Genomic DNA, 26,162 nt, shown 5'->3' with positions numbered 1-26,162 from the left:
TGGATTCCACTTGCAGAGAACAGCAAGGTGAAGTGGCTAAGGAGAAGTAAGATGCTGGCACTGAGCTATCACTTCCTTATCAGAGATTTTTAAAACTGATATGTGAGACTTGCCCTGTCTGATCCAGAACACAACTAACTGTGAACATAGAACAATCTCTGACCAAAAAACACCAAGCATTTCCCACATACATTTGAACTTAAGTATAGAAGCGCTCAACTTTAAAAGTGATATTTAGTAAAGAAGATCAAATTGATATTGCTGGACCACAAAAGCCACTCTATTTTGAAAGCCTTGTGTTCCAGCAGGGGGTTGCTAGCTAACAGCAGTGAGGGCACTGTAGCTGTGATAGCTAGCTAGTTTGTGGAACCAAACCATTACAGACTGCCTATAAAATTAACAGCGGTGTCTTATTGACACCAGTATAATGGTACGTTAGTTAAAAGTGAACGAAAACAGTGTTTAATTGTATACATGAGCGCTGCTTTGTTTGTTGGAGATAATGCACTTGAGGCTGGTTGTTTAACTTCAAAATCGTTGAGTGTGCGAAGTTTGCAGCGTTCTTTAATGAACTTTTTGACTGCTATGATTCTAACATCCAGGTCCAACTCATAGTTCAATGCATTAGGAAGCACTCATGCACTTGTAACAACAATAGTACACAAATTACAACAAATATAACAACAATACACAATTTGAGAAACTGGATGTGTTTCCGATTCACTCAGGTCTTGTAACTCTTTGTCTATTTATTCTAGGTCTGCCCCCATTATTGTTATTACGCAACTGAAATGACTGCCCAACTGTTTTTGAACATCCCTACTACAGACTGGTTCACATGGACTTTACTGACTTAACAAGCAGTGTGTGTTAAGACTGTACGGATGTGTGTTACCTCTCCTCCTCCAGCATGGTCCCTCCCGGATGGTGTAGGAAACGTTGTTGAACTCCAGGTCCACAGCCGAGCGTTTGGGTAGGTGGGAGAAACGCTGTGCTTCAGTGATCTGGTTCTCAACCTTCTTCAGTTGGGTCAGTATGGACGCTTCCTGCTGCTGCTGAGGCTGGCCACCTCCATTACACACAATGGCTTCTTCCATGGGGATACTCACAGAGTCGGGTTCCAACGCCTTATTGTCCATGCTGGTTGTCTGACTGTGGGAGGGAAGTAGAGTAAGAAGGTAAAATCAGGAAAAGAAAGTCATGCTTCAGTATCTGCTGTCTAATTTTACATCTGAAACTGGGGATCTGGTGCCATGCAAGGATTTTTTGAGGTCATTAGTCTTGAAACTGTGCGTATTCTGGACTGTAGATGATCAAAGTCAAAAAATGTTGCTTGAACTTAGTAAAACACAGAAACCTCTTTGATGTTTGAGAAGATCCTCCTATAAAACATTTACAAGTGTGTGATTATACTTTAAATAATGTATGGATTGATCATGACCGTCAGTCTCGTCATGTTTTTAGTTTTCTGAGGTATAAATTAAACAAATGTGAAGACAAGAGCATAGAGACCATTTCAAAGATGTACAACATCTAATGGAAAAGTGCATCTTAATAAAACCAATTGTAATAACATGACAGATTCATAAGGCCACCAATTATTAATTATTATTGTATTATAAATATTAAGAATTTGAAACGTAAGTACAGAGCCAAAATTATACATTTCTGACCATAAATAAAAATATTAGTTATTTTCAATAAAAAAATATGATTTAACTTTCAGTCAAGCCCAATCAACATACATTTAACAAAATCACATTTAAGTGAATGAGGAAATCAAATTTACAAACTAGGGATTGTTCTTTCATCACTTCTCTTCCTCCCGTGTTAAGAGGGTTGAGTTAAGACGCAAGGAAAGGACACAAATTAGGTAACCAAGGAAGCAAAATGAGGTAATGGGATAAACCGCAGGATTTGTTTGGACTGATCATAAATGAACTGGTTGTAGAGGCAAATCCACTGTGATACATGTCAGGACAAGCAAAGCTACAGTATATCTTAGACCTTTATGTCTTGCTTCTGAATAACATGTCTTAATTGAAATGTTCATAAATGAAAGGCTTGTATTTTTTATTTCATTGCCAGGAAGGCTATGATAAAATGTTAAGGGTTGATTTTCATATTTATAAGCTTGAGTGAAGGGGTGTCCTTATCACAAACAAAACATTACCACTATACACATGATGCCACACAATCTCACATACAAATGACATAAAAACAAACAAAACTTCAGAAGCAGTATTTAGTTTTCAACCAACAAAAAAATAATAATCTATTTTTATGAATGAATGGGCCTGAAAATGCGAAGCTGGCAAATTCTGCAAAGTGCAGGCTTACCAATAAAAAGGCGCCTATGGCATTTCATTTTTATACAGCGTACATGTGTAGACAGATCGTAACGCTGCAGAGAATGCAAACAAACCACATAATGAGGGGATTTATTGATACACAAAAGTTTGCGCTGTTTGCTGGGACAGGTTAAAGTAAGGTGAGCAAGAGGAAAACAGTAAACAGATTCATTAAGGTAGTTAGAAGCATACAGCATCTTATAACACAAACGTTATCTTAAGAACATATCATGGTCATCTTCAGGTTCATATTTGTATGTTGTGTCTCTACTGGGACATGTCTCCATGCTTTAATGTTAAAAAGCTCTTTATGTTTCTCATACTGTCTGTTCTGCAGCACCTCTTTCACCCTCTGTCTGAAACCAGAGCCCAGTCTGCTCTGATTGGTTAGCTGGCCGGCTCTGTCTTGATTGGTCAACTGCTTAGAGATGTCCCGCCCCTAGTCTACCAGGTACAATGGGTCAAAGTGCTCACCAATAGAAGTGCGAGTGTTACATAGTGATGCCACTATGTTCAGGAAGTAAACAAAGGAGTCCAATGGAAGCATTTCAGGCCGGGGGGAAACAAACTCCCTCTGGAGGGAACTTTGGGATTTGTGTCTTTGCAAACCATTTACATGCAAATAAACAATATAAACACACTACAGGAGAGGGAAAACCCCAGAAAGCATGATAGGGTTAATTAAGAATACTGTCATCCAGGGCTCGGCATTTGCAGTTGCCCGACAGCCAAGTGTTGATAGAATTAGGCTGTGTTTGGGGATTGGTTTATTAAAACAGCTTTTAAGAGGAAAATGGTCTCACGGCACACAAAACATTTCAAAAATAATCTCTGGCCATAATAAATAGCCCGAGGTAGGTTGCAGGCCAAGACATTTTCTTGTTATTTATGATGAATAAACCACTGATAGTGAAGGCAAGCAATATTTGTTTTCCTTGCAAAAAGTCAAACGGGATAGGAGCGGTCCTTTTGTGAGTTAAGGTTTATTTTTTTCAATTCAACTCTCACACCCCTGAACCAGATAAACAACGAAAAAGTTACTCCTTATGCCTTTGTCAAGTAAATCGTAGCACACCATAGTCAAATGTAATCAGACAATATGCACTATTTGATTAACGCTATTAAAGATTTGTATTGAATGCGGCTTGTGAAAATGCTGAGTGGTGTTCTACTTTTTGAAAACACTAGCCACAGTTTTAGCATCTGTGTGGCTACAGGACAACAGATACAAGCAGATAATGACAAATATTTCAAAATGTATCCTTTCACAAAGACAGATCCACCGGCTAGCATCTGTGCAAATAATAATAGTATCATATATTATTATTATTATTTAACTCTTTACATTTGTTTTCTAACAAACAGTCACTGTTCTTAAGCCTCTCCAGTGCTTCACTGTACACAGACAGGTCTACAGATTAAGAGGGCAGGGAGAAGAGACGGAGTGCTGTTTCCTCTTGTCTATATAGTGCTGATGATGCAGACAGTGATGAGTAACAGCATGTCTCAATAGGCTGTGTGTTCCTGTATGTGTGTGTGTGTGTGTGTGTGTGTGTGTGTGTGTGTGTGTGTGTGTGTGTGTGTGTGTATGAAAGAGTATTTGTGACCAATTAGAAACCCTACCGCCTTGTTTAAGAACAGACAGCTCACTATGACTGCATGGATTACATTCATTTAGTATATTTTCTTTGGTATATTATGTAATGTGATGTTTGTATACTGCATTGAAATGTACGGTGTAAACGCGCTACCTCGACCAAAGCACTTCCATAAGGAGATGCGCGCTGTACTTTCCAATGTATAAAAGTGTAATGTGCTTAAACACATGCAAATGAAGAAATATGTTCAACAACCTTACAACAAAAGCACAGCCTTTGAAACACATTCACCAACTTTGGCAGTTACTAAAAGCACTGCAAAAATGAAACGTTGCAAATACAAAAGCTTAAAATAAAAAACGCTACAAGAAGCTCAAAATGCAACAGAATCTGGGACCAAAATTGATGTACAGAGCTGGGACTGTTTCATAATTGTATAATATTTGAAATGACTAGGTTAGCTATGTTAGCTAGCTATCTTACAGCAGATCTGCAATAATATACGAAGGAATCATGTGATCACATTGTTAAAATAGGGCCAATAAAACGTTTCTGTTTCTGTTGCGCTTTGAGCTGCTTGAAGCTTTTTTTATATGCAGCGCACTGTATTTGCAGTTTTTTGTTTATGCACCGCTTTAGAAAACGATGGCCATGTTTCTTCAACTTGGTCAAAGCTGACTAAATGCTGCACATGTGTTGTCAAGCTGGTGAAGGTGTTTCTTCATTTGCGTTTGAAAATGCATTGGGTATCTCCTGATGGAAGTGTTTTGGACCATTGTAGCGTCCGTAGTGGACGGTTGGTTTCGCATCTTTAACAGGGACCAGAATGGGCATCCTGTTTCCTACTCCAAGTCACCTTTGACATTTTTAATATAAAAGCAAGATGACAGTCTTTCTGAAAACCTTAACCAAGGGCTTTGGGATCTCAAAACATGTACAAGCATAAATCGTACAAAGTAGCTCCTAGGAAAAAAGATTAAATATATATATTTATTATATTTACAGTAAAATATTTGGAGATATTTTATGGCGACGACATACAATTAGGTTTGCAACTAACAATTATTTCCAACATTTATCCGTAATTGTTTGGTTTATAAATTGTCATAAAACTGTAAAACATGCTAATTAAAAATCCCAGTCACAGTCAAAAACCGAAAGATTCTGATAAATAAAATAAGACAAATATTTACACTAAAGAAGCTAAAATCACAGATTTTCTTTAAATACAACTTTATTATGAAACTGATCCTGAATATTTTTCCTTTGATTTTTCAAATAGTTATTTCAGTAATGAATCCTTTTGGTATTGCGTTTAGTATGAATATATAATGTATCATTTCCTCAGAAATCTGTGCACTGTTAAAAAGACATAACAGTTAATTTTTCGGAAATTACTAATCTATCAATTTGATTCTCCCCAAACATTTCCAAAGCCCTAAAAAAATACAAAACCACAAATCATCTGACAGACTGACAGAATTTCAGGCACCAACGGAATAAATAACTCAAGCATGAAAAAGCCAAGTCAGAATTTTACTTGTTCTTGCTTGCAAATACCTCTGGCAATGCATAAGAGTTTTGGAAAATGTTCAAATCCCTAAATAACATCAATTTACCCTGCCTCGTTACCCCCAAAATATGTTTGGAAAAACAAGTTATAACAAACTATTCAAATATGTTGGAAGTTCTTGTAATCAAATGTACATGTTCATTTTATTTTTTCTGGCAATTAATCAACAAATGTCCAGAGTACCATAGTAGGTTCTAGCTCTACATCTGCAGGTTCTTCACTGATTATTCTTCAACTATGGAAAGATATGTTATTTTATGCCATTCCACCAAAGAGAATTAACAGTTAACTGGTTAGTTAAAACCATAACAAAGACATAATAATTTGGATCCTTCTTATACGCACCTCTCTTACGAAAGACATCATCAATCAGACTACCTGTAATTAATCCGACAATGAAGATAAATAAAGTGTCGTTTTTGGGTTCTGGATTGTTGGTCGGACATAATGTACTATTTCAAATCCAAATGATACAGTACATCACCCAGTTCTCATTCCACACCTTCTCCATACAAAGCATTGCTCAGACCTTTTTGACATCACGTTGTAATGAGCTGAATAGCTCTAAACGTCAAACTGACTCTCCATTGCGTGTTGTGAATTTTAATAAAAGTGCTTGATTAGGGTTAAGAAAAATATTGGGGTTTGCATTCAAATTAGGACATTGAACATTAATGTGATTATTAATCCGGAAAGCTTAGCGCGTCCATGCTTTAGCTAAGTTTTGGAAGATTGTCGAACTTCATGCCAATAATTCAGAAATCATGCTATAATAAAGTAAAACACCCTGGTTCTCTTACCAGTTCTTTATACATCAACCCACTAAATACAATATAAGTAAATATTAGTACTTTATCCTGTGCTTGATAAATCACAGATCATTTTTGTGATTATTATACCATATTTTTTCTATGAATTTATAGCACTAGTTACAATATGTGACCTTGTCTTTGTTTTTACAACGACCTCTAACTAACGGAGCAGTAGTTGTGAGCATCTTCTACTGCTGCTGATGGGTTTATATTGGATTCACGTGGATGCCTTGTGCATCGTTAGAGCCATGACAAAAAGTGTGCCTATTTGACAACCCGTGAATAAGGACAGTAGATGAATTAATATAAAAGATTATCTTTGAGGAAAGTAATAACAATATTTGCATACCAACTATGTGCACTATATGGTTATTACCAACAGAATAACTACATCATGATTGTATCCCTTTTACATTTTCTGAACCTCATTATGACTTTTTCTGTGAATGTATTGGTTTCCAGTATGTTTGAACCATTGCAACAAGTGCAGTATATAACAGATGAACTGATAAGTGTAACTTTTAAGAAGTTCTCCCAATCTAAAAGCTACTTATGTTGTCAGTGACCCTGATGATGCTTTAGAGTCAGAAGGCTGGGTGGTACTCGTGCTGAACACCTTTACTGGTGATATTCATTATTACTACAGCTTCAGTGGAAATTAATATACGTTTCCTGGGAAAAGATATCTTAGGTATAATCAATGTCAGACAGCATCTGTTTCCATTGTGTTGGCAGGACTTTAAGAAGCAGAAATATGCAATCTCCCCTGTGATCGCAAGGTCATTACCAATCACCGAAATGGAGATACGTCTAATCTTCTTTGTTCAGCGCAGACCACTGTAAGAAACGGTTCCCAAGTTTGAGGTGGTACAGTAATTTGTCGTTTTTGAAAAACGAAGTCTCATTTAATCACTCATGAGGTTCTTAATCCCATTGGGGATTAAATCTTTTTTTTTTTTCTAACCTTGATCTGCTCAGAGCAGGAGGGGCTAAGAGTTGCCAGCTTGGGAACAAATCTGCAGACTCAGGTACACTACCAAGCACCAAGCCAAGCTAATGTATGGGAATTGACTGCTCCTTCACTTGCCCTCCACATCACACCTCCCAGGAGACACCTTTCACCTACAGCAAGGAGAGATAAGCCAAGGAAAAGTCTTTTCTTGCTGTCAAATGGTCCAGATAAGAGGGAGGCAGGGAAACCGAGAGTCATGTTACGTATGCCAACATGTCACGAGTCAACCTGGATGGGACTGCACTGTTCAAGACGAGAGACAAGGTCTGACGAGGGGAGAGTGGAGAGGCAGAGAACTCAACGACCTGAGATCATACCGCTTCCGATTATCTACAGAACAAATGTTACATTTAAATCAGACTTGATGCCCCAAATACAACTGGATTAAAGGTTGATTAGAATCAAATTAAGTGGTCTGTTGCTCAGGGGCTAAATGGAGACATCAAAGAGATGATACGAAATCATGCCAAATGACTGGTTGGAATAACTCACTAATCTTTACACTAAAAGATTTAGTGTAAAGATTAGTATCAAAGGAAATCCACAAGCCTGTCTCAGAGTTTTAAAAAGTTCCTTCATTACCATGTTACATCTGGTTGGTTTAATCTGCATTACATACAGACTTTTTAAAAGAGTTGCTTTTAACAAGTAATTGCGAGTTTCAGCATGTAACTTCAGATTATGTCTCTGAAACCTACTGGCATTCTCATGGTGAAGATAAGCCAAGATTCCTGGAATTCACTGCTAGCTCTCTGCTAGTAATTACAATATATTTTCCAAGTATTAAAATGGTATCCATCTTTTTATCTAACTCTCAGCACAAGAGTGAACAAGAGCATTTCCCAAATGTCGTACTTTTCCGTCAAGACTTAAAGTCCTTTCAGACACAACATGGTTTGAAATAGTCTCGCCACAAGTTAAAGAAAGAGCAGAGCAAAATAATGATGTTAAATCAAAGCAGCACTTTGTGAACAAACAGCTACCTGATTAAACACACCAGATATGACTTGACTGGAAATGTGTTTCAGGGCAATACAAGTGCAAATTTGGGTTGTAGAGTTCAGGTAATTCAGACACGCACACACAAACGCTTTTACTTTTTCTGCCGTGCCTTTAGGCCGCATTGTTTCTATTGGCATTCCAGGTATTCTTGGCTTCGAGCCTGCCAAGCAGCGTGCTGTGTCTGTGCCTTGCTCAACGCATGACATTGTAAATAATGGATTTCACAGCGCACAAGTGCTCTTGTCGCATTGTATCTGGAAGGGGCTTAAGCCAGCCACATTTTAAAATGTCCAACAATAACACACAGACGAAGAATGTCAAAGGTGAACAGTAGGGTTAACAATCCACCTTTCTTACGAATGTCTTTCAATGTCTTTCATCTTTGCAATCAGATATCAGTGGTTTGATAGCAGGAATTCTGTTACTGTCCAGACTTATATTAGATTAATACTTGAACATTATTGTAAATTACTGCGACAGCAATTTAGTTGTAAAGGTTATGTTTCATAAGGATATCCCAAAGTGTTTGTTCATGACCATTATTTATCTAAGTAATCTTAACTGTTTGTTTTGGGGGATGAAACATATCAGGGAAAGCACTGCTCTGCTAGTGCTTCCAGCCACAGTTGATATCTCATATTCCCCATGGTGAATGGGAAAAGTCTCAAAATCTAGTATCTGCTGTAGGATTGCATTTAAGTGCTCTGGAAGACTGGGGTCATACCCTCAGGGCTAAGTATAGTGTGTGAAACTACTATCAAAGGTCTCTAAAACAAGGTCTTTGAAGTAAGCAACATGTTTTACAAAGTAAAATTCACCATACAACACTAACTCATTACGAAGCTGCTATTGGAGACATAAATAAGAATCAGAAACCAGGAGGTTTCTTGGACAAACTGAAGTAGAAAAGGCAGAAATCTTAGAATTCAATCTTAGATGCCATCTGCAAAAAAGGACAAGTATCTCTTCTTTGTGGGAATATTCATCTTTTCAAAGATTCCACTGTTATACTTTGACACAATTGAATAAGACTGTTGTCCAGTGAGAACTGAATGTGTGTCTACAAATGTAAGTGTAAGTTGTGTTGAAGCTGAGGTCCTTAGTAGAAACATTGCTACTGGAGACTGTCCTGGTCATCTTTTGCGGTTTAAGCTCTTTAATCCATTTTTTCCTAAGGTGACTTTCAGGAATACCAGAAGACATGCTCTCCCTTTTTTAATGCTGTAACTATTTACAGTACCAACCACTTTGTGCCTTTCTTATGGTAATTAAAATTGTTTTGTCATTTGTAGAAAAGATTTGATTCTCATGTGTTATTACAGCCCTGATGTGTTCATTATAAAGTTTACGTAATTTCCACTTTGGTTATACTTTGCTTTATTTATCAAACTTAGTAAATTCCCACAGTCATATACATATGATAGGGACACAACTGTGTAATTTATGTTCTGTGTAGGTTGAAGGCAGATGTAAAAAGTATCTTTAAATATGCTGATCCATTAGTTATGGACTGCTGCAAGTCTTGTCTAAGATTAAGTATTGAACTTAAAAATTATAGTTATTCCAACAGTAAGCTACACATGGTTGCTTCAGCCTCTTTAACCCTCTAATACTTCTGCCAGAGGACATCAGCCTCTGAGTAATACTGGTGGTTCTTACATAACAATGGAGGGCTGAACATAAGAATACTAAGACCAAGGGAAGTAGGGTAACAGTCTTGGTCTCCCATGAATTTATAAGAATGAGGTCTAATCACTGAAGAGGCTTTGACAGAAAAAAAGACCTTACAATCTGAAGCTGAACATTCCAAGAGAGAACCACAGCATACAGACGACTAAAACAGCACTTCTTCTCAAGATACAGAAGTAGAAGTAAAGAGGGGGAATGATTGTCTTTCTGCAAAATAATAATACACAGTAAACTACCTCAACTGAATAATCCATAAGTGATAAAGGCATAAATAGAGAAAAAGCTGGAAATGCTGTTAGTGCTAATCTTTTTGTTCCTTAAGTCTTGCTGGTGAAAATATGTTTGCAACAGTGTCACCATTTTCGCAACAGTTTCAAAAGAGCTAATTGCTGTCGATTCTGTAAAGAAAATGTACCACAGCTGAAAACATATTTATTTTTTGTTTTGTAAAATCTTGCATATCAGTATTGGTCGGTATCGGTCAGGTTTCATGATAGACTTGAACTGGCATTACTTTATTTCAGGACTTCTGTTTAATTGAATCTTTCTCCTTTTCATCATCTTTATTTTAAGTCATATTACAACAACATTCAGTACCTATGCTTTTTTTCATTCACTATTTGTATTTAAACTGTCACTTTCTTCTTTATTACATTGAGTGCACTTTTTTGTAAACCTTGCCATTTTCTACTTTACCCACTAGTACTATATCAGTGGTCATACATGGTAAAACATAGTTAATTTGAACAAAAATGGCTTTTAAACATTAATTAAATGAATTGGAGTCAATTTATGATTCAAACAATAGAAATGACTACTCAGTTTTTGTATTACAAATCAAAGTAAGTGTTGGAAGCTAATTCAGGATGGCCAATTTATTCTATTAGCAAGAAAATATCTGTGGATTGTTTATTTTATGCTTCTTTATACTTCTACTCCACTACAATTTGGAACACAATATTGCACATTTTACTCCACTACTATTATTTGACAAAGTGATTTACTATTTAATTTTCAAATTAGGATTATCAGCTAATACAATATATCAACACACAAATAAACCAACCATGATATTTACTTACAGGTTAAGATGTCCAGCGGTAGGATATAAAGTTAATTAAAGTACCTCCACCTTCACCAGCTGTGATGTACAGCAGCAATAATTATACTCAAGTAATCTTTACTAGTTTTACTTTTGGTAATTTAGTACATTTTGATGCCAATACATTTGCACTTTTATTTAAGTAAGACTTTAAATGCAGGGCTTTTACTTGTATTTTTTCACTGTTGCATTTCAACTTTTACTTAGAATATCTGAGTACTTCTTCCACTTCTGACTCAATAATATAGTTAATTGAGTTAAAGTTTAATGTAACATAGCCTAGTTTAAGCATAAACATGTTGAACTACATTCGAATTCCATGGCTTGATACCACAGATTACACGTGATGTTAAACGTGCCTTCATTGCAAGAGTGATGCTCTTTACTAGACTTTATGACATTAACATGTGTGCTATGTAACAATACGCTATTTTTTCAGTGTTGAAAAGTAGTTCAATCAGATGTGCATATGAACCCACGGAACCCACGATAAGACATATTTGTCTGACTGGACAGGGGACAGCCTGGACGGTGACACAAGCAGGGAAAGATGAGTCATAATATCAGAAGTAATACTTGTCAAAGAGAGAAGTAAAAAGAAAGCGGAATGAATAGCTTACTTTGACTGCTGTAGAATGAAATATCTCCGCGGTGTGTGTCTGTCAGGATGTTGCTATCCTCTACGGCTGCTGCATTCAGGATCAGAGTGTTTGCTCCAGCAGTCTGCCGCATCTACAGCATCGCTGCACAGCCGAGAGCAGAGCGGAGAGGGGGAGCCGAGCAGGATGGACGGAGGAGGGACGCTTAGCTACTGTACAGACCCGGCTGTCAGTGCCGGTCACATGGGAAAGAAAAGGCTCCTCTGCTTCGTAGAAATGTGGATTTCTGAGGTTATAATCTTTATCATGGGTGACAGGTGTAGGCTTATGTTTATGTAACCCACATTACTATAACGTATGAACTGTAGCCTGGAGGCTTTTTTCCGACCTATTCATATTGCAAAGTGGACAAAGTTAAACTAATTCTAACTTAAATTAAGGCATGGTATTAATTATTGCTATTATTAATTCACTTTGAATATATGTTAAAAATAAAATACAACACTTCATTATAAAATCATTTATTTACTTAAAATGATTAAATGTGTCAATTGGTCACTGGATTAGCAAGGGGCAATTGGGATCCATTCTTGATCTTATAGAAAGAGTGGTTTCACAAAATGAATAGCATTTGAATTGTTTGTTTGAATTTATTAACCTATGAAAAATCTGCCATCAAATTAAAATGTGTTATCGGAAAACCCTTTAACTGCTCATGTTTAGAAATTCTAATTTGTTTTTAATGTATTATTCATTCAATATATTGTCTGAAACATCGATGGCAGATACAGCAGAACTATAGCAAAGTAGCAGTAGACACCTTCCCTTCCGCTCACATGTTCCCATGTAAACATCATGTTTATGTTGCGCTGACACATCCTGTGAAAATCGGAGACACTGTGGAATTCCTCAGAGTCTTGGGGGAACTGACAAATATGGCAACAAGCAGCAACTTGTCAACAAGGACTGCATATCTCAGAGGCTGAATCTACCGCTACATATGTACATGACATGTCCAGACTTGAAAAATGACAGACCATACAATGTATAGATTGACACTATTCTCCCTGCTACTCACCCCCTCTTGTCTGTCATCCATCTCTGACTCTCCCCAACACATGCCAGAGGGGAAGAATTCTCTAGTGAACACACCTGGTGTCAAACACATGATGGGTCACTTCAGACGAGTTGGTCCAAAGACAGTGACATCTGTTATGGATGGTGGTTCATACTGGATAGTAAAAAGTCTGAATTCAGTGTATCTAGTTAAATGCCCACACAGTAAGGTGTGACTGTAAGATTACTCTAAACCAAGTCTTCCCACCCAGAAACTTGCAAAGCGACACATATGAGCGCTTTTTAGGGGTTTGGGTTATGGCTTTTGTAAGCGAGCTAGATTTTGGCACCTATAGGCGTCTTCACACCTGTCGTAGTCCTCCTGACCAAAATGATTTGCATAAACCAATATCATGACAGCCTTTACCTAACCAAACCTTTCATAATGTTAACCATGTGGCATTGTGCGGTTCTGCTAGCGTGATATGAGGCAGCTATGAAATGTATTAGGGCTGTCAACTTGAACACAGGCCATTAATCTTGAAACCTTAACGCGTTAAAATATGTATGCAAATTAATCACATTACCAAGTTGGGCCTGTCAGTGAAAGGCAAAGACAGTTGAGACAGCTCCAATTTGTTTAAGCTTTTGAAAAGTTGACTATCAACATATGTGTTAGTGTGAAGAAACGTAACTTCTTTCTGGCACTGGGTACTGGTGCATTTACTTAATTAAAAGGAGCTGATTTATTCCACCACCACGGATAAATTATGGTCAAGGCTGGAATGTGACCACCTCATCTTTATTCTGTGTCTTTAAAAAAGCTTCTAGCCTGACAGCTCTGAGTACTAACAATAGCCTTGTGCGTTGTTTATTTTTGCACTGCTTTGGGTGAGTGGTTTTGGAGGGAGGCTTGGAGGGACAGGCTGTCAGTGTTGCCAACTTTCTCAAACCTTTAAGGGATCTTTGGAGCTAAAGCTGTTTTATTGAAAGATTGCGGAACAATGTACTACTACCCAGTGCCAGAAAGAGGTTATGTTTCTTCACACTAACACATATGTTGATAGTCAACTTTTCAAATGTTTTAAAGAACTGTAGCTGTCTCAACTTCTTTTGCCTTTCACTCACAGTCCAAATTTGGTAATGTGATTCATTTGCATACATATTTTATTTTAACGCGTTAAGGTTTCAAGACTAATGGCGTGTGTTCAAGTTGACAGCCCTAATAGATATGTTTCATATCCGCCACATATCACGCTAATGTTCAGAATCAGTACTCTTTTGATTCTTGTTTCTTGTTTACACTTTTTTTCACCTCTAATGACAGATCCAGTACAACCACACACATTTTAAGAATTGTGGGGTGGTCTTTGCAAAAATGCCCCGATTTTTCTTCACAGTGTTGAAAGGTGTTAGACAATGTGCAATATGGGCAATCTTACAGTAGTTTAGGCACATCAGTGTTCAAAGTATTAACATTATAAGGGGAAGTCAATATACCTTATGACATTTGAAAGCTACATAATTACAATTCCAGTTTATAATTCAGTTGTCGGTTTTGAAAATCTACAGCATGATTCCAGACAAAATACGCTAATTGAGTTTTTGGTAAGTGTTTTATGTGTGCTTATTCAGGCATTATTGTCTTTTAGACTCTTTACATTCAAATTAAACAAACAAGTTATAACCTGTTAATTAGCAGTAGTGTAAAGTTAGTAGATTCACTCCAGTACTGTACTTAAGTACAATTTTGAGGGAAATTACTTGAATAATAGTGTACTTTTACTCCTTTAGATTTATTTAATCAACACTTAAATCAGACTTTAGTTCACCTGGAGTAAATTCAGCAGCTACCCTGCAGAATACAAAGTCATTAAAACTAGCTGCACCTTTACCAGCTCTGAGAACACTTTACTGATCAATAATTATAAAACATATCAGAGATATTTTTCTGAAATGGGCCAATCTGCATAATGAGTACTTTTACTTTTGGTACTTTAGGTATATTTTGATGCTCATACTTTTGTACTCTTACTTGAGTAACATTTTAACATTACCTTAACAGAGTATTCCTACACTCTACTTCTACTTTTACTTAAGTATAAGATCTGAATACTCCTTCCACCTCTGTTGCTGACCCAATGGTGGTTGGTATTGCCCAGCATTCTTCTTGAACTCCTATATGTAAAAGGGGAAACTTGTCGCTTCAAATCCTACAACTTGTGTAGTACATGTCTGGTTATATCTCCTGGCTCCCTCTTTGTACTCGATGGTTCTGCATTAGGGGTTGTTCCCTGTTAATTTAATAAACAGGATCTCCACATTTAAAACCCATTTTTACCACCTTTTGGAGAAATATCCAAGTTAGTTTTATTTCTAAATATTAGATTTAAAATGTCTCAGGTCAGTGTGACAGTGAGCACTTTTATCCATATGAAGTCAAACACTCATAACTATTTGAATCTGATATAGTGCTTTTAACTTATGAGGACATGTTTACTTGGTTTATCTTAGAGAACACCAGATTTAGAGAGTTTACCTGAAAGACCACTTGAGTTTCAAAGGGCAGGCAAAGGTTCAAGTATTCAAAAGTTGTTTATTACACACTGATAATGTTGGTTCTTGAAGGTACTTGCTTCAATAGAAAAATCCCCATAATAGCTTGTTTTTATTATAATCTATTTAAATGGCATTGGAAAAACAGCCTTAGTTTGGTAGACTACAACCACAATACCTATTTGATACAGAAAAACATTGCATATTAACTGTCTCTTCAATAACATTACTTCTTCTATTCTTATGTGATACTGAAATCTTCTGGAGGTACACAGAGACCTCTGCTGGCAAAGCACCTCACCAACAGGATGGGAGAATTTATAGTGAACAATTTGAATGGTGTTACAGTTTGATGCTTACACATGTTAACCTATTGCACTACAGTCATTATAGTTATATGTGTGTATTCCTAGGATAAAATAAAATAAGTTGTTTGCCCTTGCCTAAGGTCTGATTCTGTTAAAACAAGTGAAGTTGTACATTTACAAAAAAACACTAAATTTTTCTCTAAAGTTACACAAATTTATTATTTCTTTTGTTAGAGACAATACTGACTTTGCTGTATTGTGGTTAGATTGATACAACCTGGAATAGAAAAACCATGTTATTCTTAATTATAACAAAAAACAACAACAATTTGAATTTTAAGCTTTTTCATTGTTAATCTGTGAGCAAAATATAAAACTATGACCATAATCTCAGATTTTTGGGGGACTTTTCTTCCCTTCCTTCTCAGCTCTGTATTTAGTTACCCACAGTGAACCTGCTGAGCAATGAGGAGAGCATGTTGACGGATGAGGCAACATATTTGAAGGTCATTGTTCATTTCACAGTTTGCAGTGCAAACCTTATTTCATAACGTAACTTCCAAGGTGACATTTGAGTTGGCTCTACTAAAACGATAATCAGCTTTTTCAATCTGATAAATGAAGTTTACTCTGTTCCAGTATATAAACAGTGACGACTCACAGTGAGTGCAGTACAGTGAGCTCACTCTCAGCCATGATGATGATGATGACTGTCGTGCTCTCTGCAGCCCTGCTGCTGCTGATTCCTGGGACTCTGACTCAAAGTAAGCTTCAGGACAATTTATAAAACTTTATCCAAAATAATTGCATTTATTGATTCCATTGTTTTTTTTTGTCAGGTATTAAACTGCTTCCCATTGATGTGGTGGTGAAGACCAGCTCAAACGACATTGATCCTCTGACCTTCAGCACACATGTGGCTGACAGAGGGATCCTGCTGGGTGCGCTGAATCGACTCATGGACACTAATGCAAACTTTAAGTAAGATCATAAAATCAGTTCTTAACTTTCGAAAGAACTCTAATAAACTCGAACAACCTTGACGGTGTACCGATCCTCTGCCAGAGACCTATTTGCGGTTGTTGTGGTTCAACCTGAATGCTTCTGTGGCTGCTCATAGTGGCAGCAACTTTTTTCCAACACTCAAAGTATATGACTTGGTATATGTCCATTGTTCTTCCGTTATTGACCTGCAGGTTCACCTACTCAGATAATCCAAACTTTGGCCCCTACCTGGAGAGTGTGAATGGGGTGGCTGGAAATGATACACAACATACTTACTGGAAGCTGCAGGTCAAGACAGCAGATGGAAAAGTCATAACACCGGACGTTGGTAAGTCTAGTATGCAAAAGTCTGTCTGTCGACCCTTTTTTAAGATGTAATTTTACTGTAAATCAGATTATAATACACTTTATGCGTCATTATTTTTATAGGCATTGGATGTTACATTCCCAAAGCCAACGAGCAAATCATACTGACATTTTCAAAATGGTGAAGACTCAGCAGCCACTGGCAACACAAGACCACAGCAGCTGTTGGTGATCACTCACATAAAATGTAAACTTGTAAAATGCTTACAGTATATCATCCTAATAAAATATTTATGTGTTGTCATTCCATGTGTTGGTTTTAATGTTTTTCAAAGGGAAATTAACAAAAGGGAATGCGGACATTATCATTGTGTTTTGAATACATGATATCCAATGTGTTTCAGCTGTCAAAGTTCTTTGACAGAAGGCCTATCAACTTTTTACAGCTCACTCTTTAATACAATGAGCATCGCAAATGGAATTCCATTCAATTGTCTCAATGATGTTGACAAACATTGTGATTCTAAGCTAACTTTGGGAATGTCACAAAAAGAAGTGCTCCCATGGTTTTATAGAGCTGGTGTTTTTGTAAATCAATGTGTTAATGATGTGTCCCTTTATCACGTCTTTTCAATTCACTTCGATTAGTTTTAATGGCATGAACAGTTTAAAGAAGTGATATTCTGCTCATTTTCAGGTCCATATTTTTATTTTGTGCCTTTTCTGTGACATTTACACATATTTACACAATATGACATTTTACAGAATCCAATGGAGTCCAATTGTTCCTAATTCTACCTGCATACAGTAGTAAGATTGCTGTCTGAGTGTCGATTGCATTTCTGTTTACATATATAAAAGTGAATGAAGCCTAGAATATAGAATATACTATTCTTACCCACCCCTGGAGGTTGACTTTACACAACTCACAGTACATCAGCTGTTCCTCGTGTTTCAATTACCTTTGTGTGGCTGGTTGTACTATCTGTGGTATTTTGATGATGGATTGAATTTGTTTTATGTACATTTATAGTTGGCAGTGTGTAAACAACACTTTTTTGTCAAAGCTCAATATAAGTTTTACATTTTCGTAATATTGTATGTCTGAAAAAAAGAAAGACTTTTTTACTGTTATTTGGACAATAGTAAAACTGAATTGTCCAACAATGACTTGAACAGTATCATCTAAACAAATAGAGTATCAACAACACTGATTAGTTTTGTTTCGACAAAATTATGAGCTTTTCATGTTCATTCTTGAAAAATGTAATCCTAACAGAAAATGTGTCTTCTATGGCCGAACAACTACAATTTTTCTGTGTGTTGAAATTCAACAAACACTGGAATGGCTGCCATACATGTAGAGATAAAGATTTAATAAAAATGTGGAGTGGTCTCTTAATTTTTTCCGGAACTGCATGTCTCGCCTGTGTGTTAGAGACTCAGAAAGTTTCAGCAAAAAAAGGTTGTCTCTCTTTCCCCCCTGATCCAAGTATGTGAAAGCCGCTCCAAAAATGGGTGAGTTGGGTTTCGGTTCATACGTGATGTTAATTTCATCTTTGAAGTAACTGTTGGGTTGTACGGCATTACAACAACCAACCAACCACGGTAAGCCCCGCTCACCCTCTTACCTGAATCTCCTCCCGCAGCACCTCTGTGTTTCTGTGTATTTTTGGCCAACGGTTTCAGCAGGATGTCTAAGAAGACCATGTGCTATTTTATAGAAATTCGGCACGGCTCATTTACATTTAAAGCTACAGTCGCAGAATCAGCACTTCTGGAAAGAGCTGTAACAGGGGGGTGTATGGCATGGTATAATTCATGATCTGTTTGTTATTTTGAGCAAAAAACTTCAGAGACATTTTTCAGTATAATACGTGAACATTAAGAAATAGAAAGAGTCTTAACATTAACAAAAGTTTACAGCAAGTAGCCACAGATATGACATGCTGAACCACTTGCTTCATGTTCCACTATTGATTACTAAGAGAGTTTCCTTATTAAACAAACATTAACCAAAACTTATATATCAGTATTGTGTTGCCGTCTGTAAATGGTGGCCTTCATATTGTTTATGAAACGTTGAACAGGATGAATGCCAACAATCGTGTGCATGATGTTTTCCTCGTTCTCGAACCTTTCTGGTAATTATACTAAAGTTCCAAATGACACAATACAATGGTGTACGTGCTTGAGGGGAAATGAAGGAAAAAGTTCTCTTGACACTGATTTTAATGCTGTGAAGGATATTTTATTGTTTGTTTCCTGATACACAAAGATTCATACAAAGCATGTTTAAGTGAGTATTGTTATAGTGTTATGTAATCACAGTGCCTGAGTAATAGGAAGAAAAATCAAGGAAATATCTGATTCAAGCAGGAAATTTTAAGCAAAAGTGGATTTCCATGAGACAATCATCAAAAAGCCTTGCAAACCCCTCTTTTGTTTACATCAGGGATACTATTACTTATATCTGAATGTGTGAAATACATCTGGCTTTGATCCCACGGGGATCTCCATTGGCGCTGGATCCTTTAGTACTTGTTAAAATTTAGGATGATTTGGTCATTTTCACTCGGGATGTAACATCCAATACCTGCAAACAAAATCAAGATAAATACATAATAAATAGATTTTCGTTAAGAAACAGAGGAAGTTGACTGTAAAAAGACAAAAAGGAGCTTGACTCACCAACATCAGGTCTGATGGTTTCGTTGCCTTTATTGACCAGCAGCTCCCAGTAAGTGCGGTCCTCTGTACTGCCTTCTAGATCATTCACACTCTGCAGATATGGGCCGTAGTTGGCATCCTCGGTGTAGGTGAACCTGCAGGGAAGCCAGGAAATAACTCAATTGAATGGCTTTTGACAGAGAAAACAGTGGTGAGTTTTAAAAAAATGCTATGGTGAAAAGTAGTAGAAGTATGAAAAAGCAAAACACTGTACTGCACTGCTTCAAAATTGTATCTTAACACTTGACTGGATGTTTTACTTTACATTCCACCACTGGTTATAAATTAAAAGGGGCAATTCATGCCCACAGCTGATGGGATGATCTTACTGGAACTTTTTGTTTGTTTCCTGCAGTCTCCTCATCCCACCCAGTAAGATCCCTCTGTAAACCACACACGTGCTGTAGGTCTGATTGGGAGTGTTGGTTACAGAGTCTGACACCAGGAGGCTTAAGGGAGTTACACAATCTGGAAAAAAATGAAGTCATAGTAAGTAAAGTCTCACATCAAGGAAATGGATTGATGTTTAAACTGCAGTAGAAGTACAGATCAGATTAAAAAAAAAGAAGGAATGATAAAAGATTTACGTATTAAATAAGAAAGCAAATTCATGTTATGGCAAATAAAAACAAATGACTTAACAATGGTAAAAAAAAAGAAGTAGTAGGGTTAGGGTTAGTAAATCAATATATAAAAGTATTTAAGGAGCCGGAAACATTAACAAATTGTAAAGTCATAAAGTGTTAACTGCACGTATATTGCCTACGAGTTGTAGTATTGCACACACTTCTATATTGACAGGAAGTTGTATTGCTGTCAATATAGAAGTGATGTTGATGAGGTCCTTTAATAAAAACAAGCCGCATTCTTTTTTCTGCAGCTCTTACTTGGAGGTGGTTGAACTTCAGCTGAACTAATTTCATCTGAATGACTTTCAGATGAATGACTTTCAGATTTACGCCTTCTAGCTGGGGCCCCAGGAAGCAGCACCAGCAGCAGCAGAGCCACAGAGAGGAGAGCAGGAGTCATCATTCTGACGCTGGTTTAAACCTGAGAAATAATGCAAATATCATCGTTACAAATGTTACGATTTTTCCCAAAAACACTATCACCTCAAAACTATCCCTACTGTAACATACCTGTTTGAGTTCTCTGAATCTTTCTGCAGAAGCTCTTGCTTAGTTGTGATGGAGGGACTCCTGGTCAGCATCATTTATAGTTCTCTTCCACACCTCACATTACACTGAAGCAACCAATCACCACACCTCAGATATATGATATCTAGCTGAGTCATAACGCATTTCAAAATGTTCTGTCACAAGACAACATTAAAAAAAATGAACAATAGCCACATTCAGCAACAGTAACACGTCATCTGCCAACAAAAATCTCTTCCTTGTTTGCTAAAGACACAGTGATATGCACGTGTGTGTGTGTGTGTGTGTGTGTGTGTGTGTGTGAACAGTTTATGATTAGTTCTTACTCAGAATGAGTTTATTGCCAAACAGGTTAATTCATACAAGGAATTTGTCTTGCTGTTTTTGGTGCATACATAAACATACATACATAACATACATACATAACATACATACATAAAAGAAAACAATGTTAAAAATTAGAATAACATTAAAATATAACAATATTTACATTGAATATGGATGAAGTATAGGTTTCCCCGTAAAAAAATTTATATAATTAAGATGAGGGGGTCTTGGAAAATCGTGTTTCATGGCAACGGCATATTGAAATGACACCTCAGATTTGGCGATGAGCTGTTTTGCAGCATTTCCCTTGGATTTAAGACAACATGTCACGCCAGAGGGAGTTTCTATCACAAGACCCCCTCTGTTTGAGAAAGATGGCTTAATTCCTACTTTGTTGATTCAGGATCACAACCTGTGAGTAACCTTTATTTTTGTGGATTTGTTATGTTTGAAACAAAGAAAGTATCTACCACTGGGGTGTGGAGCTGTTGTGGATGTTGAGAAGCATCAGCTAGTGCTATCATGTTACAACAGCTTTGCTCATACATTGTATGCCCACTAACTTTACTTCAAATTATTCAAACATTTGGAGATGGTTCTTCATTTGGGCTAGCAAAAAAGAACATGTAAAAGAGTAGAAATACGGTTCAGGATTCTTGAAAGCAGTCTTGCAGCTGTTGAGATTGCTAAACTTTGAAGGTGCTAATTTTCGCATGGAGTAGCTGAAGTCAAAGGTTTTAGCTCTCCTTGAGAAATCATTTCATACTGAAAAGATTAATTCTCTCAATGCTTTAGCAGAATTAAATATTATATGTTAAAGTCAAACACGGGAGAATTTGTGAAAACATTATGATATCATGTCCGTCATCTAAGAGGAGGTAACATTGATTTTGAGACACTTACCGTACCAAGCAGGTTTTCTTGGAAACCAGTTTGTAATGTTGCTGAGCGCTCATTGCACTGGAGCCAAACAAAACACATGCAAATACAAAACTTAAGAAGAAATGGTCAACATTAAGTTAAATGCTGCAAGTGAGACAAAAAAAAATCTAAAATGTATGTAAAAGGTAAAAGTGATGCACATACATAGACATACTTTAACTGACTTGATGTGCGACCAAAAAAGCTCATATTTTAATTCATTTGTGAGAAAAAAAAAATCTTTTTTTTGTATTTTGGCCATTTGCATGTGTTGTCTTGAGTTCTTCAAGCAGGGCATAGCTAATCGTAACATAGTTAATACTCGGAGGATGCTGAAAGCTTACTGAAAAAAAGTGCTAGAGGAAGTACTAATAACCTTTTCTTGAAATACATTACCACAATGTAAAAAATGCTCTTGTAATGGAGAACTTTGACTCCATACGCAGAAGTTGCAACATAACAGAGTTCTCAGAACAGTACAAATAAAAAAGTCTGATATTTCATTAGGTAAGGGAGTGGCTGAAGCAGGGCGGACTGGTTTGAAAACCGGCCCTGCCCAACAATGACAATTTAGTAGGCTGGTTTCAAATGTAATGTAACCACTGTTAACACACAATTCTGCAGCCAGTATTGGCACAGCAAATGGAGTAAACCAGTGACATATGACTGAATGTGAGTGTTTCTTACTGCATTTGGTGCCTACAGGTGCTTTATACTATGAAAAGCTCCTTCACTACATGAAATCCCTGCAGCATTTGAAGGCAGAAACAGGAATTAACCTGCAGTTTCTGAAAGGTGTGCCAGTACGCAGAGTGCAGTGCCGCTTACGCCCACTGTTTACCTTCATTGGATTATCTAAAAATAAGAGCTGCTGCTGCTATAGTCCAAACCCTAAAAACATCTACAGTAATGCACATTTATGACTTTATAGTCTTCTTTGATGATGAAGGAAATGTTCGGTCAGCAGAGCGCATCCTAGCCTCTTTCCGACTCGGAAAAGTGACTTTTTATTCTGGGCAAAGCAGTTGTGCCTATAGACATGTACCGTGACAACAGTGGAATTGGGCACATAAAAAACGCGCCATATCTATGAGAACTGCAAATACTGTTTCCCCCGAGTTCTGTTCTGGTGCGCCAAGAAGCCCCTGACTGCAGAGTGCAATTTGGTGCGACTCAATGCGGGCGGATCTCAAATTTTGACTACTCCAACATTGAGGCATGCAGCACATTGCTTTTTCACCACTTTTTAGCTCTACTCCAGACATCATTTCATACTGAAACGACTAATTTGCTCAATGCTTCAGCAGATTCAACTATTGTATGTTCAAGTCAAGTTTTAGATGAAAATTGGTTTCTTAATGTGCTTAAGTTATAAGGTTATAAAATCCGATGCATGAAAGCATTCATGTAGCTGTTGATAGGGCCAAGTTTCTATTTTTCTCATGGAGTAGTCACAATCTTCCATATTAAAATACCAATCATTGCAATGCTTGAGCGGAATCAAACATTTGAACCACCGCCAGCCCTCACTCACCAGCGTCAGATGAAACTTCCTTTGTTTTAAATGAATATGATTACAATATGTTCCTCCGTTGCGGTCGATGTATTAAAGGAGTTGTCTATTTGAAATTAGAAATATGTTTTTTCATGTCCACAATTAGTATTTTGTATATTTAATGCTAATGATTAAGGTTGCATGATAAAGAGTTTTTTAAGAACAATATTTAATATTAACAGAATACATGTGTCATGGGCTATGTTTCCATTCAGTTTAAACACTCCCAAAAACCCCAGGACACAGATGATTCGTTTCCATGAAGTTTACTGGGAATCTTGTGAAACTGTAAACACAGAACAATGAGATACGACCAAGCTAACCAAATAGCAAGCAACGGTAAAGCAGAAAGCTAACTTTAGCACTAACTTAGCCTAGCAACACAATTACCGTCTTAGCCGTCTGAATATACTCGCAAACTCAAAATACTTGACGACTTAATGGTATAACATGCATTTACACTTACAGACTTTGCCTTAACAAAGAGAGAGAAAGAATAGCCTTTAACTGAGGAGCTGATGACTGGATGTGCTCACGCAACTGTATCTGATCGCGGCACGGCAAATTTACTTCCTGTCTCCCAGCATGCACTGCTTATATATTGCCATGGTTGCGAAAATAAACAAATCGCACTAAACTATGATAGCAGAGTAACAAACACATTTCTGAAGGCATAACAACATGTGTACCTATGGTGAAGACACAATGATTTAAAAGCTCCAAATCCATATATGGCAAAAATAAATACGCTTTTTTATAATTAAGTAATGACAGGAGAAACACATGTATATCTGAGACCCAAAAATCACGTCGGATTCAGAGCATCATAACTTCTCAGCAGTTTGAGCTAGAGACATACCGATTTTTTTCCTCTTAAACTACAGAAACAGTGCATTGTGAGCCGTTCGTGGCACCTTGCTTATGGTTTTCTGTGTGTTTTATTGCTATATTGTCATCCACCTTCTTTGTTGGTGATGTGTACTGTGCAGGAGTCATGTTTCTGAATCGGACACTCCGATTGGATGCCTTCACAGCCAATCGGAGTGTCTGATTAAGAGGGTTGGTTTAAACCACTACCGATAGCTACATTCTCCACATGGAAATGTGTGCAGTGAGACACAATACTCCCATGAATACCCCATTCGGATTGAAAGCATGGCAGGTGCCCCTGTGTGTGATTGTGGACAGGAACTGCCATGATCTACATCATGTTTAGACATCCATCCATCCATCCATCCATCCATCCATCCATCCATCCATCTTCTCCCGCTTTTCCGTCAGGGCCGTGGAGGTAACAGCTCCAGCAGAGAGCCCCAAACTTTCCTTTCCCTGGCCACATCAACCAGCTCTGACTGGGGGATTCCAATACGCTCCCAGGCCAGCGAAGAAATATAATCCCTCCACCTGGTCCTAGGTCTACCCCTCGGTCTCTTCCCAGCTGGACGTGCCTGGAACACCTCCATAGGTGTAACGGGTGGACTTTCGTATTCTCTGCGTTGTGTGTTGATTAATACACTGCAGGCCATTAATGTCTTTGGAGGCGATCTCCGTTTATTTCTGACGGCGAAAAGGGGAACAACAAAATCCTTTCGTCAATCACACTTGTGTACTTCAAGCCTCTACGCAAATCAAACAACACAGGAATATGTTAGAATATTACACAGCGAGTCAAAGCTGTAAAACAAATTCCATAAACCTAGCTTAACAGCGTAAGTTACTACAACCACAATGTCGCTTACCTCTCCCATGTAGTACAACAGCAAAAGGGCAGAGGTAGCGTGGGAAACACCCCTTTATAGGAGGTAACCCCCAAAAGTGGACGTAGGGGTACATAAGTTGAGTCTCACTAGTTCCTAGTTTTCTCCAGCCCATCTCACGCTCCATTGTTCCCTCACTCGAGAACAAGACCCCGAGATACTTGAACTCCTTCACTTGGGGTAAGGCTTCATTCCCTACCTGGAGTGGACAGTCCATCGGTTTCCTGCTGAGAACCAGGGCCTCAGATTTGGAGGTGCTGATCCTCATCCCAGCCGCTTCACACTCAGCTGCGAACCGATCCAGTGAGTGCTGAAGGTCACAGACCGATGAAGCCATTAGGACCACATCATCTGCAAAAAGCAGTGGTGCAATCCTTAGCCCACCGAACTGCAGACCCCCTCCCCACGACTACGCCTCGAAATCCTGTCCATGAATATCACCAACAGGATTGGTGACAAAGCGCAGCCCTGGCAGAGGCCAACCCTCACCGGAAATCGGTCCGACGTGCTACCGAGGACCCGGACACAGCTCTCGCTTTGAGAGTACAGAGATTGGATGGCCCTGAGTAGAGAACCCCTCACCCCATACTCCCGCAGCACCTCCCACAGTATCTCCCTGGGAACCCGGTCATACGCCTTCTCCAAATCCACAAAGTACATGTAGACCGGATGAGCATACTCCCAGGCCCCCTCCAGGATCCTTGCGAGAGTGAAAAGCTTGTCCGTCGTTCCACGACCAGGACGAA

The 26,162-nt window shown here is 37.9% G+C and overlaps 2 protein-coding genes across 2 annotated transcripts in view; both read right to left on the bottom strand.

Annotated features, from left to right (window-relative positions):
• The window catches only part of LOC134880438 (ATP-binding cassette sub-family G member 4-like), a 31,177-nt gene extending 19,210 nt beyond the window's left edge, over window positions 1-11,967 (bottom strand). The window contains exons 1-2 of the mRNA XM_063907378.1: window positions 11,760-11,967; window positions 896-1,152 (exon numbers count right to left, since the gene is read on the bottom strand). Coding sequence (XP_063763448.1) covers window positions 896-1,139 — 244 coding nt within the window. The 5' untranslated portion in view covers window positions 1,140-1,152; window positions 11,760-11,967. The remainder of the gene's footprint in view (window positions 1-895; window positions 1,153-11,759) is intronic.
• Window positions 11,968-19,198: 7,231 nt separating this feature from the next.
• On the bottom strand, window positions 19,199-20,951 carry LOC134880361 (transcobalamin-1-like). Its single transcript, XM_063907288.1, has 5 exons — window positions 20,839-20,951; window positions 20,587-20,749; window positions 20,029-20,167; window positions 19,661-19,794; window positions 19,199-19,565 (listed from the first exon to the last, which is right to left on the bottom strand). The coding sequence occupies exons 2-5, from the start codon at window positions 20,729-20,731 to the stop codon at window positions 19,504-19,506; spliced, it is 480 nt and encodes a 159-aa protein (XP_063763358.1). The 5' UTR covers window positions 20,732-20,749; window positions 20,839-20,951; the 3' UTR covers window positions 19,199-19,503.
• Between the last annotated feature and the right edge of the window lie 5,211 nt (window positions 20,952-26,162).

Source organism: Eleginops maclovinus, chromosome 18, assembly GCF_036324505.1.
Source record: "Eleginops maclovinus isolate JMC-PN-2008 ecotype Puerto Natales chromosome 18, JC_Emac_rtc_rv5, whole genome shotgun sequence".
Taxonomy (NCBI): Eukaryota; Metazoa; Chordata; class Actinopteri; order Perciformes; family Eleginopidae; genus Eleginops; species Eleginops maclovinus.
This window is presented reverse-complemented; position numbering and strand designations above follow the sequence as displayed.